Genomic DNA, 15,000 nt, shown 5'->3' with positions numbered 1-15,000 from the left:
ATTGTGAGTTGTCACAACCAGAAAATTGTCAAATATAGAACACACACATCGCTATGGTAGCCCGCACATGGACAACTTTTCCTGAGGCGACAACAAAAAATTGAGAGGGAGTTGCGCTCGGGTCAATTTCTCGGACAACACAACTATTGTTGGCAACTGTGGCCGGCGATAGAAAACGTTATTTTAAATGTGAGCCCGCACACGAGCAACTTTCCGTTGTCGCCATCACCCAGCCTGCTGTCATAATAAGACCATTATAATTTTCACACATGATTAGTGCTCAGTGTGTAATGGATTAAATATTATGTATTTTCTTGTTCATGTATTCCAATTTATTCTGGTGTTCACTGATAACTAATATCATTAGTTTATCTAAATATAAAAAGAATTAAAAGTTTTTTTTTCCAGATTTCTATTGTTGAATCTTTCATTGATTTTGTTGAAGTGTTGAAGTGTTTTTTTTTTTATTATGCTCAATATATAAGGAAATACATTTTCTTTTATTCACAAAGTATTGGTTACATCTGAAAGCAATTCAATCATATCTACAGCGATGTGTAGTGTAGAAATAGTGATGTATTTTTCTTTTCTGAAAATGGAACATATTTTCTTCATTTCCCTGTAGTGCTATTTCAAGAAGAATCATTAATTATGTCAATAAATTACATGTAATACGAATAAACATTTTCCTTATTTATCCTTAACTTAATGTTACAGCCAGCCTTTCCTCTACTGGCACACACTTCCTCATGTTGGTGTCCTGGTGTGCTATAAGGGGCCCAGTTAATGTGATTAGATGACCAAAGGTTTCCTGTGACATCCTAAAGTAATTAAAAAATTTATCAGGGTGCCCTTTTAGGTCCTCAAACAATGTGTGGAATGCTCCACGTAGTAATCGCTGACTGACTATGGGGTGTACCCAGTGATTTCTTGGCTTCTTTTTTCGTCTCCTCCTGAGCAGGAGTGCACAGGTTACTACTACCTCCACGGCATCCATGATAGTTGTCGCCATCGCGTGGCTCGTGTGCGGATGTACCTTGCCGACAACTTTTCGTTGCGACAATTTTTTAATTGCGACAGTTTTTTGTTGTGACAACTCACAATAAAAAGTTGCTCGTGTGCGGGCAGCCTTACCCTCGTAATCGTTCACCCACTCACCCACTCACCCACTCACCCACCTACCCACTCCATTGCCCTAGTTGCCCGTGCCTTCCTCCCTCTCTCTCCGCTTTCCTTTCTCCCCTCTGCCCACTCCCCTGCCAACCGCCCACGTTGATGTAGCGGGTTTTGGGAGTGCGTTTGAAGCCACTATATGGCATAATTGTCTCTCTCTCTCTCTCTCTCTCTCTCTCTCTCTCTCTCTCTCTCTCTCTCTCTCTCTCTCTCTCTCTCTCTCTCTCTTTCCTCCCTCTCTCTCCCTTTCTCTCCTTCTCTCTTTCTCTTCTCTCTCTCTTTCTCTCTCTCTCTTCCTCTCTCTCTCTCTCTCTCTCTCTCATCCTCTCTCTCTCTCTCTCTCTCTCTCCTCTCTCGTCTCTCTCTCTCTCTCTCTCTCCTCTTTCTCGCTTCTCTCGCTCATCTCTCTCTCCTCTTTCTCGCTCCTTTCTCTCTCACTCACTCACTCTCTCTCTCTCTCTCTCTCCTCGCTCCTCTCTCTCTCCTCATATCTCTCTCTCTCCTCTCTCTCTCTCTTTCTCTCTCGTCTCTCTCTCTCTCTCTCTTCTCTCTCACTCTCTCTCTCTCTCTCTCTCTCTCACTCTCCCTCTCTCTCTCTCTCTCTCTCTCTCTCTATTCCTCTCTTTCTCTCTCTTTCTCATCCTTCTCGCCTCTTCCTCTCTCTCTCTCTCTCTCTCTCTCTCTCTCTCTCTCTCTCTCTCTCTCTCTCTCTCTCTCTCTCTCTCTCTCTCTCCTCTTTTGTCCGTGTGTCCGTTGAATACGGGTTCCGAAAATATCGTTATGAGGAATAGTATTGTCGGCGGTGAAATTATCAAGTCAGAAAAGCAAATTAAAGCAGTCCTCGGCGATTAAAGTTTTTTTTCTAAATGGTTAATGCGATTAAAAGTAAACAACTGTCGATTCGTTCGTGCTTTATGGGTCGATCGTCTTGTGTATGGAAGCGACTGGAGCTCATTAATCTCTTGGTTTATGATACGGCAGACGACGGTACGGGTTTATTAAAACGATATAGATTACGATAAAGATTTTTTAACAATGGACTATAAAAGCGATTTATTTATTTTCAAGGACCTTCTAGCTAGATCTCTCTCTCTATTTCTCTTCTCTCTCTCTCTCTCTCTCTCTCTCTCTCTCTCTCTCTCTCTCTCTCTCTCTCTCTCTCTCTCTCTCTCTCTCTCTCTCTCTCTCTCTCTCTCTCTCTCTCTCTCTCTCTCTCTCTCTCTCTCTCCATGATCTTCACTGTATAAGAATCTCTTGTTGGCAGATCGTACTTGCTTCTGAGGTGATAAATCTTGAATGTCGCCGTTTGAATAAGAGAATATAAGAAGAAATCATTTGGCTAGAGAGGGGAAGAGGAGTGAGGTATCTCGACAAAAACCGCCCTTTGAGTGTCACAGACAGACAGGATTCGCAATTATTCCCCGTCTTCTTCATATTTCAGTTTATTCGTGGAGCTTACATTTATTCTTGTTTTCGAATGTTAAGCTTGGAAGGTGATTTGTGTCCCTGGCATCCGTTCTTTTGGGGTGCGCCTGGGCAGGCAGGCACCAAGCGTCGCCACGTGTACCAGTGTCACCGTTTCGGATCGCTGAAAACTGCCTAATTTCGAGTATTCTTAGCCTGACCCCTCATCCCTTCACCCCCCCACCCCCTCCCTTCCTCCTCTCCTCTCACTTCTCTTCTCCTCTCTTTTCATACTCACACTCCCCCTTCCTGACCCCACCTCACACTACCACTCCCCCGTCTGACCCCACCTCCCAATACCACTCCCCCTTTCTGACCCCACCTTCCACTCCCAATCCCTCTCTCTTTCTCTCTCCCTCCTCCTGACCCCCACTCCCTCTTCCCCTTCCCCTTCCCCTTCCCGACCCCCCCCCCCTCCCAACTCATCCCCATACCCGGCCTCCAGACGTCTATCCGCTTTCGTCTCGCCGCCCGTAAGGGGCTCCCGTACGCGTCGAATCGAAAGGAAGGGTTGTTCACGCCATTCTTTGCTTTGACCGGTTCTTGCAGGTGTCGGCTTTTGCTTTTGCTTTGGCGTTGGCGGAGAGTGAGGCGGGGCTCTTTTTTTATAATTTTCTTCTTTTCCTTTTCGTTTCCTTCATTGTTCTTACCTCGTGATTTCCACTCTATCCTTTGTTTTGTTTTGTTTTTCCCTCAAGCCTTTGTCTCGTATCCTTTCTCCTTTCTTAATTCTCTATTCCTTCCTCTTCTCTGTTCCTTCCCTTTTCCTTTTACTCATTCCACTCCTTTCTTCTCCCTACTTTCCCCTCTCGTATCTTACCTTCCCTCCTATATTCTCTTCAGGCCTTCATTCCCCTTACCCGTACTTCAACCCTCCTCCATTCCCCCTTTTCTCCCTTCATCCCCCATTCCTTCTTATATCCCCTCACCCTCCCCATGCCTCCTTCTTCCCCCTCACCCCTTCACCCCTTTTCTGCTCCCCTCGCCCCTCCATTCCCTCTCCTATCCGCACACCCTTCCATTCCCCCTCTTCTCCCCTTACCCCCACCCCCATTCCTCCTCCTATCCTCTCACCCCCTATTCCTCCTTTTATCACGACCCCCCCCATTCCTCCTTCTATCCTGTCATCCCTCCATTCCTCCTATCCTGTCATCCTTCTATTCCTCCTCCGATCCAGTCATCCCTCCATTCCTATTACTATCCTCACCCCCCCCCCCCTCCATTTCCTTTCCTCTCCCCTCATCCCCCCATCCCCCCATCCCCCCATTCCTCCTCCTGTGCCTCACCCCTTCATTCCTCCTTCTATGCCCTCACCCCTTCACACCTCTTCTGCTCCCCTCGCCCGTCCATTCCCCCTTCTCTCCCCTCATCCTAACCCCCTAACCCCCAGGGCCATGTAGCATTCCTCCCCGGATTACGGCGCGCCTTCACCCCCCCCACCCCCACCCCCCATGCGGTCGCCATCGGCCGTTCCTCCGGCCTTCCCCCGGGCGGCCGTTGCGTGCCGTCGCGCCGTCGTCGCCGTGCGTTGGCGGGGCTGTTCGCTCGACCGGCCTGTGATGACGGCCGGGGCGGCTCTTGTCCGGCGCTCAATCGGCCTGTGGCGTGTCGTTTGTCGCGCCTTCTTACGGGGCGGAGGGAGGAGGTGGGAGGTAGGGAGGGGAAGGGGAAGGGGAAGGGGAAGGGGAAGAGAGGTGGGGTGGTGGGGTGGTGGGGATGGGAAGGAGAAGAGAGGTGGGAAGGGGAAGGGGAAGTGAGGTGGGGAGGTGGGTGTTGGGGAGGGGGTAGAGGAGGTAGGGTAGGGATAGGGGTAAGGAAGGTAGGAAGGGGGAATGTGCTAGGGAGGGAGGGGATAGGGATAGGGAAGGAGAGGGGGGGGGTGATGGAAAGCATTGGGGGTGGGGGTAGTAGGGAGGGTGGGGTTGTAGAAGGGGAATGCGGGAGGAAGGGTTAAGGAAGGTGGGTTGGTGGGTAAGAGAGGAAGAGGAAAAGGGGGAAGATGGAGGGGGAAGGCTTGGGTTGACGTGACGATTATTATTATACTTTTGGATGTATAATAGTGTTCCTCTTCTGTGTGTGTTGGGGGGGGGGGGTGGCGTGTCGTTCTTTTCGCCGCATTTTGTTGTCCTTTTCTGGAACTCGTCAAGTCGTTTATTACCTCCGACTTATTTTATAATACTTTTTGATATCTGACTCCATGTGCAATTCGTTCACGGTGTCATTTCAGCGTTTCGATGTCAGGGTGGTCTCTGCCAACAGGCGAAGTTGTCAGGCTTTGCTGTAGAGCTTTTAGCATCAGCATGGCTTACCACGGGATGTTCGTCTACGTTGCAAATTGCCTCTAATTTCTGACTTTTTTATCCTTTCATTCATTTTTTTTTCAAGCTTACGACGGCGTATTAACTTTATGAATGATATTTTTTGTACCGAGAGTCCGTGTGTAATTGCGGTAATTTCGTGTCTTTTTTGTTATTGTTGTTTTTCTTTTATTTTGTCGTTTTTCATCGCTCTCTCTTTCATTTCTTTCTCTTCTTCTCTCCTTCTCTCCTTCTCTCCTTTCAATCGCTTCCCCACAACTTTCCCTCCCTCAATCCCTCCATCTTTCCTTCGCCCCATCCCTCCCATTCTCCATCACTCTTTCCCCTTTCCTCTCCCTGTCTCTCTCTCTCTCTCTCTCTCTCTCTCTCTCTCTCTCTCTCTCTCTCTCTCTCTCTCTCTCTCTCTCTCTCTCTCTCTCTCTCTCTCTCTCTCTCTCTCTCTCTCTCTCTCAAATATTTCCCCATTGTCTTATGGCTCTCCCTCCTTCACCTCTCGCTCACTCCGTTCGTGTTTCCTAATCGGCGTCACGGCTAATTATAACCAGCAGGAAGAGTAGTAAATCTTCCCCTGTATCCTCCCCCACCTAATAACGCTTTGATTTTCCGGCCCTCTCTCTCTTTCTCTCTCTATCTATCTATCTATCTATCTATCTATCTATCTATCTCTATCCCTCTCTCTCCCCCTCTTCCTCCCTCCCTCCCTCCCCTTTCTCCTCTCTCTCCTCTCTCTCCTCTCTCCCTCCCTCCCTCCCCCTCTCTCCCTCTCTCTCCCCCTCTCTCTCTCTCTCTCTCTCTCTCTCTCTCTCTCTCTCTCTCTCTCTCTCTCTCTCTCTCTCTCTCTCTCTCTCTCCCTTTCTCCCTTTCTCCCTTTCTCCCTTTCTCCATGTCTGTATCTCTCGGTATTGTTAGCCTTTTCACCGTCACCCCTCCCCTCCCCCTCCTCCTCCTCCCTTCGAGTGTATGTCCACGTAGCTGGAATTTCCTCTCGATATTCCCCTTCCTCTAATATTCCCCTCTCCCCCGGCTGTCGTCCCCTCCTTTTTTTTCTTCCCGTCGGACAAAGAAATTACTTTTTTTACGATCTTGGGGGTATTGCTCCGGAATGCGTGGATGTTAGGTACAGGTGTAAAGAGAAAGTAAGGATGATGATTAGCCATAGATTTATTTTCTCTCTCTCTCTCTCTCTCTCTCTCTCTCTCTCTCTCTCTCTCTCTCTCTCTCTCTCTCTCTCTCTCTCTCTCTCTCTCTCTCTCTCTCTCTCTCTCTCTTTTCTCTCTCTCTTTTCTCTCTCTCTCTTTTCTCTCTCTTTCCCTTTTTCTCGCTCTCCCTCCCTCCCCCCCTCTACCCTTTCTCCCCCTCTCTCTCTCTTCCTCCCTCCCTCCCACTGTCATCTCGCTCTCTCTATCTCTATCTCTCTTTCTCCTTCTCTCTCTCTCTCTCTCTCTCTCTCTCTCTCTCTCTCTCTCTCTCTTTTTCTCTTTCTCTTTCCCTTTTTCTCTCTCCCTCTCTCACCCTCTCTCTCTTTCCCTTTTTCTCTCTCCCTCTCTCACCCTCTCTCTCTTTCTCCCTCTCCCCTCTACCCCCTCCCTCTCTCCCCTTTCTCTCCCCCCACTCTCCCCCCCACTCTCTCTCTCTCTCTCGTCTCTCTTTCTCTCTCTCTCTCTCTCGTCTCCCCCCCTTTCTCTCTCTCTCTCTCTCTCTCTCTCTCTCTCTCTCCCTCTCTCTCTCTCTCTTTCTCTCTTTCTCTCTTCCTCTCTTCCTCTCTTCCTCTCTTCTCTTTCTCTCCCCCCCCCCCCTCTCTCTCTCTCTCTCTCTCTCGTAGACACATGCAGTCTTTCACTATCGGAGAAGAAAGGGGTCCTTTGCTTGTGTTTTTGCGAGGCAGAAGGGGTCGTCATGGCGGGGGAAATGTGAGTCATAAGAGAGCAGGAAGAAGGCTGTGTGGCGGGGACTGCGCCCCCCCCACGCTTCCTCGTAAGCTTTTGTTTATACTTTGACGGCTTTTTAAGTCTTCACCTCCTCTTCTTCCTCCTCCTTCTCCCCCCACTTCCTCTTCCTCCTCCAGCTCCGCCCTCCTCTCCCTCCTCCACCACCTCCTCCTGCGCCCCCGCCCCCTTCTCCACCATCTCCTTCTCCTCCACCTTCTCCTCCACCTTCTCCTCTCTCCCTCCCCACCAACTTCTCCCCTTCCTCTTCCTTTGCTTCTTCCTCCCTCTTCCTCCTCCCCCTTCTTCCTCCTCCCTCATTTCTCTTCCCTCATTCCTCTTCTTCAACCTCCCTTCTTCCTCTTCCTCACCCTCACTTCCTCCTGCTTTTCCTTCCCCTCTGTCCTCGCCCCATCTCTCCCCTCCCCTTTCCGCCCGCCCCTACAAGACCGATATAGCACCCACTCCCCTTACTTAGCCCTCGTCACTCCATGATTCTCCATTGCCTCTCCTCTCTCTTTCTCTTTCTCTTTCTCTTTCTCTTTCTCACTATACCTCTCCATCTCTTTCTCTCTGCTTTATTCTTTCCTCTGTGCCTCTGCACTCTTTTTCACCCACGCACGCCAGCTTCACCTTACTGGTGGTTCGGTAAGAGTCGTCCTTTGATCGTCACTTTCTCGTTTCCCCTCATCCCATCGCTTCCTTGGTCATCCCATGGTCATCCTATGGCCATCGCGCTTAGTCCTCTCGTTCCCCTGGTCTTCGTTGCTCGTCCCCTCATTCACTTGGTCGACGCCTGGTTTACCCTTTTTACGCCCGGCCGTTCCTCGGCGTCGCTGAGGGCGTGTGCAGACAGCCATGCGTCCGGGCGGCGAAGAGAGTGCCTCCCTTCCTCCGCACGGGTGCGTGACGGCGGCGCCAAAATAGCCCTCGAGAGAGCAAGGGCGGTACACGTGGCAGGGTTCGGGGCGGGCGGCGGGCGGGGTCGTGTCGTGGAAGGGAATAACGCGCGCGCCAGAGCCCCCCTTCGTCCGGGCAGTGCCAGGCAGTCGGCTCCTCTGACAGTTGTGGCACTCGCGGGACTGTGTGCATTGCCATCGCCAGCCTCCTTCCGCTCCCTCAGCCCGTGGCGGCGCTGGCACTCTCGGCCTCAGGCGTGACACAACTGACCGCTGGCCCTCCCGCTGCCGCCCGCGTCCAGTGCCTCTGGCAGGCGTGTGTGCCTGACGCGGGTCACTCTACACCTGCGCGGGGTCTGGGGGGCCAAGGGGGGCCGTGGGGGCCTGGGTGAGTGGCTGGCCCGCGCGAGTGGTTAGTGCTCGCGGTGAGGTCATAGTCTCCGTACACTGGCTGGCACCACGTGACGCTGCTGCTCCTGCTGCCGCTACCGCTGCCTTCGTTGTGTGGAAAATAGGGTGCCCGCTTTGGAGCTGGGGGCATGAGGGGGTACGGCAGGTGGCGGGGGGAATCCTGACCCTGAGCAACGCAGGCGGGCCAGTCTGGGCCAGCGCGAGTGTGCGTGTGCGTTCATAGGCTCGCTCGACCCCGCGTGTTTACCTGGCTCTGTTTACCTCGACACCGTGATCACTGTAAACAAGGCCGCGCGGAGGCCACTGGAAGCCTGGTCGAGCGCGGACGAATGTGAATGAGTGCCTGTCCCGTGCCATGCCGTGGAGGAGGGGCCACACGGCAGCAACAGTTCCGTTACATGGAGTAGTGTTGTACGAAGTGTTTTTGTAGATTGATCTGAAATGTAGTGGTACTGATAAGAAAGTTTTACCATTTACATTTCTAGCCGAAGTGAAAAGGAGTGCTTTTTGTATTTGTGCTTCTATCCGGTATCTTGTGTACAATTTTTTCAGCGTGTCTTAAGGCCGCGCACGTGTGCCGCAATCTCTGTTCCGTGTAGTGCCTTCGAGGTTCGGCACGATGGAGAAGAGTTACCTGAGGAGCTATCGGGCGGGGGAGCGCAGCTACGGACTCGGCAGCTTCTCGCCCTCCAACTCCTACACTAAAAGTTCGCGAAAGTTCCGGTACTCGGGAGCCCACACTACCGCCCTTGACCTAACGCCGGCGCCCGCCCCGCCCGAGATGTCGCACACCGCCCGGAAGTACTCGTCCTCCAACTACTCGCCTTCGTGCCGGAGGAGCATCGGCAAGGAGGAGGTCGGGCGGGCGAGCGTAGACCGACTCTCCGCCGAGCGATACAGTGGGCGAGGACCCAGCTCCGACCGCCTCAGCTCGGGATACTCTTCATACTCGTCGTCCTCAAGGCGTGGCAGCTCCAGCAGCGATCTGCTCACCTCCACCTCGCCCTCGCCCTCGAACTACAGTTACAATGGATATTCGTCCTCGTACAACAACAATAGTGGCAGCAGCGGGACGGCCACGCCTACCTCGTACAGCAATGGATACTCAAGCCTCTCCAGGCACGTCAGCACCACAGACCTGACTAGCTACAGCGAACGAAGCGAAGCGGCGACGACCACGCCGTCCGACCGCTACTCCAGACAGAATAGTAACGACTTGTCAGGGAAGTACTCAAGAACGAGCAGCAAGGACCTCTCGCCATCCTCCATGTCAACCGCGTCGTCGGCGAGGAGTTATTCGTCGAGGTCGGGCAATACGTACTCCCGTCAGAACAGCACCGAGTTGTCGTCTTCCACGGTGGGCGCTTCCACCAGCCTTTATTCTCGGCAGAACGGCTCTGACGCCACGTCGCCCACGCCCTCGACCTTCGTGAGCGGCTACGCTACGCTAGACCGGAGGGCGAGTCGTAGGAGGAAGGACCACCTCTCAGACAGGAAGAGTGCGGACCGTATCCTAGACTCCCCTGCGTACTCCAGCAGCACGCTGGACCGCAAGAAGAGCTACGGGCGCACCTTCAGTTGCGACCTGCCCAGCTGTAGGACTTCAAGCGCCCTGTCATCAAAGTACAGCGGGAGCAGTAGCAGCAACAACATCAATAACAACAACAACGACAATAGCAGTAGTAAGGAATCGGAAGGCCGAGGCAATGACTCGCGTCACGAACGGAGTCCTTCCATCGTGGCCATTCACGAAGGCCTGGCCAGGATTAACCAAGCGCTGCAAAAGCACAAGCGGAGTCCCGAGCCCAAAGCCGAGGCCTCGACCACATCCCGCGCGTCGTCGGCGCTCCATGGGAGGGCTGGCGCTGCCTCGTCCTCGTACTACTCGAGTGCCTGCGACCCGAACGCCATCCGGGCGGCTCTCGGGGGCTCCTGCTCCCCCAACGTGCGGTCCCCCCGAGGCAGAGTCAACCACTTCGCCTCGCTGAAGGAGGCGTCCGTCGAGGGGGAGGTCAACGTCATGCCGGATATTGTCATTCCGGTAAGTGGCAGCGAGAGTCGCCTGCCGAAGACGCCGAGTTTGTGTTTTTACTGTGTGCACATTGCACATGTTGCCTGGCGATTCCTTGTTCCTTGAAGGTTAGATAGATGTGGAGGGGGAGGGGTGATGTACATATAACGACTGTACGACTAGATCCGTGCACCCTTTACCACCATCCCCTCCCCCCCCCCCCCTTCCTCCATACAGACTTTCCAACCAGACGCGCCTGGCACCCTGCCCAGCCGATGCCTCGACAGAAGATCGCTTCCGGAAGTGTGTCTTATTTACCGATGCTTCCGGGCTACTCTGGGGAGAGGAGAGAGTGGGAATGGGGGGTGGGGGGCTTCTTAAGATGCCTCACGAGGCACTTGAGGGCAGAGTTCATCCCGTCTTGCTTCACGTCGAAGATGGAAGATACAAATAGAAAATGGTACTTTAGAATGAGGTCTACAAGCGGCGTCGCTTTTTTGGCATTGGTTCTGGCAAAGGCCTTGTATTATTACTCGTTGTTCGTATTATTGTTCGTAAAGTATGATCATTGTTATTTTAGATCATAGGTTTAAACGTAATTATTAATGTTATTTTCATTTTCTTTAACATTATCATTGTAATTAGACCTAGACACCACGCGCATTTTTGCACATATTACAGAATATGGTTGCTAAATTTTCCCGTGAAAGCAGGTGTCGTTACCAGTGTATACACTTGAAGGATAACCATTTTTTAATGTTCTTAATGTTTGCACCTCTCACTTTACCGTACTATCAAATAATGTCTGCTGTTATGATTAATAGAAGGATATGAAGGCATGATCGTATAAGCCTAAACTTTCAACGTTATCTTCTTTTTCGGATTCTGCACCGAATTTCTCTTGTATGGAATGCGGTCTCTAGGTTATGCATGGTTGGCTTTTTTTATTTCTTTTTTTTTTCTTCTTTTTTTTGCCTGTAGACCGTTGTGCTACTGAAGTATTACGAAAAATGCCACTCGGATATAAGGAGGAGTTCAATATACCCGAAGGAGAACACCCCTTCACGAGTGATCGCGTGATCGCCTCCCTACACCTGGCGCAACAACTTAGTTAATTTTTCTTCACTCTCTCGCCTCCTGATTAGCGCCGTTTGTTGTTTGCCCGTCATGCGAGAGCTCCTCTTACCTGGACTGCCATTCCCGTTATATAGCGGCGGGCCGGAACGATAGTACCTGCATAAGGGAGAACTTACAGCCTCTCTCTTTCTTTCTCTTTCTCTTTCTTTCTCTCTTTCTCTCTCTCTCTCTCTCTCTCTCTCTCTCTCTCTCTCTCTCTCTCTCTTCTCTCTCTCTCTCCTCCCCTCTCTCTCTCTCTCCTCTTCTCTCTCTCTCCTCTCCTCTCTCTCTCTCCTCTCTCTCTCTCCCCTCCTCTCTCTCTCTCTCCTCTCTCTCTCTCTCTCTCTCTCCCTCTCTCTCTCTCTCTCTCTCTCTCTCCCTCCCTCTCTCTCTCTCTCCTCCTCTCCCCTCCCCCCTCTCTCTCTCTCTCTCTCTCTCTCTCTCTCTCTCTCTCTCTCTCTCTCTCTCTCTCTCTCTCTCTCTCTCTCTCTCTCTCTCTCTCTCTCTCTCTTCCTCTCTCTCTCTCTCTCTCTCTCTCTCTCTCTCTCTCTCTCTCTCTCCTCTTCCTCTCTCTCTCTCTCTCTCTCTCTTCTCTCTCTCTCTTTTTCTCCCTCTTCTCTCTCTCTCTTTTTCTCCCTCTTTCTCCTCTCTCTCTCTCTCTCTCTCTCTCTCTCTCTCTCTCTCTCTCTCTCTCTCTCTCTCTCTCTCCCTCCCTCTCTCTCTCTCCTCTCCTCTCTCTCTCCTCTTCTCTTCTCTCTCTCTCTCTCTCCCTCTCTCTCTCTCTCTCTCTCTCTCTCTCTCCTCTCTCTCTCTCCTCTCTCTCTCCCTCTCCTCTCTCTCTCCTCTCTCTCTCTCTCCTCTCCTCTCTCTCTCTCCTCCTCTCTCCCTCTCTCTCTCTCCCCTCTCTCCTCCTCCTCTCTCTCTCTCTCTCTCTCTCTCTCTCTCTCTCTCTCTCTCTCTCTCTCTCTCTCTCTCTCTCTCTCTCTCACACACACACATACACACATACACATACACATACACATACACATATATACATATATATCGTCCATATCCTCCTGCCTGTTCCTCTCACCGTCTCTCCATTTCCCCTTCTTTCTCGTGTCCTCTCTTTAGATCTACCATTAGAGACGTCGCCGTACCTGCTGCGTATATTCACCCATGGGTTTGTATCTCCGGGCGAAGGGAAAGGAAGGGAAGGGAAGGGAAGGGAAGGGAAAGGGTCCCACGGCAACGTCTTAGGAGATTGTTGGCGTTGGAGGTAAGGTTAGGCAATATTGATCGTTTACCAGGTTACGGGGATATATTTTACGCTGATCCCCTTTGTTGTCTCGGGGTCATGAAGGCTGCTGTTGCCCACTCCCCCCCCTCTCCCTCCCCTCCTCTCCCCTCCCCTTCGCGTCTTGGAATCGGGATTTTCAAAAGCGAGACCGAATAACGCTAATGCCGGTGGAAGGGTGGGGGGGGGGGCATCCATAACCGTGATAGATCGGCCCTTTCCCGCGTTTGCGTTGATTCCGCGATCAAAATCCCCAAATTGTTTTAATGCGCTTGAAGAGATGATGTTAGTTTTCAAGTCTTGTTTATCGGTTTGGGTGATGTCGGGTGCCTTAGCGTGCATCGTCTTTCTTTCGCGATTGTCTTGCCTTCAGAGGCGTCCGGGACTACTACCGGAAGTACTTGCTGCGTCAGATCGTCAGAGGCTGTGCCAGGTCGATTCGGGTTACACTAGGTCATTCTTTTTTCATGGCCCGTGGCCTGCTTGTCTCGCGATCGGTCACGGGAGGTTTTGAATGACCTAGATGTTTAATTTGACCCAAGGTTATGATCATGGTAGGGCTTGAATAGCCTTCGAATGTTTTTAAATAACACATAGACTTGCTTTCAGTTTTTCTTTGACCCTCCTGATCCTTTTGGTGAGATTGTGCGGCGGTGGTTTCGGGTGTTTTGGCCGGATTAGAGGCACGTGGCGCAGGTTGGGTGCACGTTGTTTGGATTAGCTCTTGCTACAGGTTGCCTTGACTTCCTTTACTGACCTCGTTTGACCTCGGGTGCCCCTAATTTGGTCGAGGAAGGTGCGATTCACCTTGGCGCAGCTGTAGGTCGTTCCAGATTCTCTTGCTGAAGGATATTTGAGTTATTCCTGTGAACTTAGGGACAATGAAACCATTCTGTGTTTGATCACGGGCGTCAGTGACTGGTCTGGACTGGCTCAGAAATATGGCGACTTAAGCAAAACTTAGCCGATGTTCACAGAGACTATTCTCGCAGTGATGACGAGCCCCGGCGTAACTCAGCCTCACTAATGAAATAATCTGGTTGAGGCTTATAATATAATGGAAGCCTGGGACACGCAGGTCTTCCCTCATGAGTTGCTCCCGAAATACGTGCCCCCACCCCCCTACCCCCCCATCCCGCTCCCGCGCCTTTATTTCGTTGATGTGGGCGGATATGCGCGTCTCCGCGTAGGTGTATTTTCGCCTTCTTGGCATTTCTTGCAAACATTTTCATGATGCTGTTCCATATGTCTGTATATTCTTTTTCACATACATACATATAAAGGCTCACACATGTTGAACATGACAACGTACAGCAGGAGAACCAGCTAAGGTGCGGCACCCTGCCACACCCTGGCAGTTTTTGCACGTCTGTCATGCGGGCCCCAAGGCGGGTATACGGGCCAGCAAAAACACCCAACTTGCTGACATAAAGGGGCATATTATCCCCCTTTCTCCTCTTCTTCCACCTCTTCTTTCTCTGGCCGTTATTTTCTGTAGTTTTCCTTTCCTCCCTTTCTCCTCACTTCATTCTATATCTACATGTGTCGCTCCTTTTCAGTGGAACGGATATCTATACATACTTCGGACTTTCCTTCATGCCATGTCTCTTCTTGAGGAGGGCAGTCCGTAATTAAATTGAGTGTGGGCGTAGTTGCTTCCCCTCCCATCCTTTGGTGTGAACGGCGCCCGTGACTTGAGATGTCCAGGGAAGATTCTTGTATTTTCGCTCTCCTCTCACGTGGTAATGGGCGGTGTTAGGGCGTGATGACGGTATAGCGTGCTTGAAGGTGTCTTTCCCCCTTTTCTATTCCTCTTCCCCCCTTACCACTCTCCTCGTAGCCCTTTCTTTCTTCCTTTCCTCGCCCCTGTGCCAAAAGGAATCCAGGTTACTTATTCCTTAACAGTTCTTTAAGAAGAAAATCGTGCCATTTTGTCCTATTGATCGGTCAATTTATTGGGATTGATTGGTTTTCCTTCGCTAAGTTTTTTGATAGTTTATATTTTTTTTATTATTATTATGTTCTGCCATATTTCTTGTTCTTCATTGTAAAAGTTGAATTTCTCTCATCTAAGGCATAGTCCCCTGGGCATGGTGCAAGATGCAGATAGATTGGCGACTGTGAGCACGACATTATCCAGAATGATTCGAAGGAATTCTGAATTCTCCGGGAAACAAAAGCGTGTCGAAGTGAATTGAGTAGGAACATGACGTGACGTGACGGGAAGGGCAGGGGAAAAACGCGACTGATTCCGTGTCTCGGGGAAAATCCTGCAGTTCGTAGGCTTACAAGGGGTGACGCATTTACCGGAACACCACAACTTTACTTGGCTTGTTTCTTTTTACCTGTTGGGGATCTTATTCACTCCACCACGCCCACCTTATTTTTGCATCCCCCCCTAATC

The 15,000-nt window shown here is 51.2% G+C and overlaps 1 protein-coding gene across 2 annotated transcripts in view; it reads left to right on the top strand.

Annotated features, from left to right (window-relative positions):
- Positions 1-7,275: 7,275 nt before the first annotated feature.
- Positions 7,276-15,000, top strand: part of LOC122251464 (uncharacterized) — a 66,032-nt gene continuing 58,307 nt past the window's right edge. For both annotated transcript variants that reach the window (XM_086536891.1, XM_043013452.2), the window contains exon 1: positions 7,276-10,231. In XM_086536891.1, the coding sequence (XP_086393017.1) occupies positions 8,810-10,231 (1,422 nt within the window). In that variant the 5' untranslated portion in view covers positions 7,276-8,809. The remainder of the gene's footprint in view (positions 10,232-15,000) is intronic.

The sequence above is a fragment of the Penaeus japonicus genome, unplaced genomic scaffold (assembly GCF_977035675.1).
Source record: "Penaeus japonicus unplaced genomic scaffold, GWHDUDI00000001_assembly GWHDUDI00000005, whole genome shotgun sequence".
In the NCBI taxonomy this organism is placed as follows: Eukaryota; Metazoa; Arthropoda; class Malacostraca; order Decapoda; family Penaeidae; genus Penaeus; species Penaeus japonicus.
Note: the sequence above shows the minus strand (reverse complement) of the source record. Positions and strands in the feature narration are given on the sequence as shown.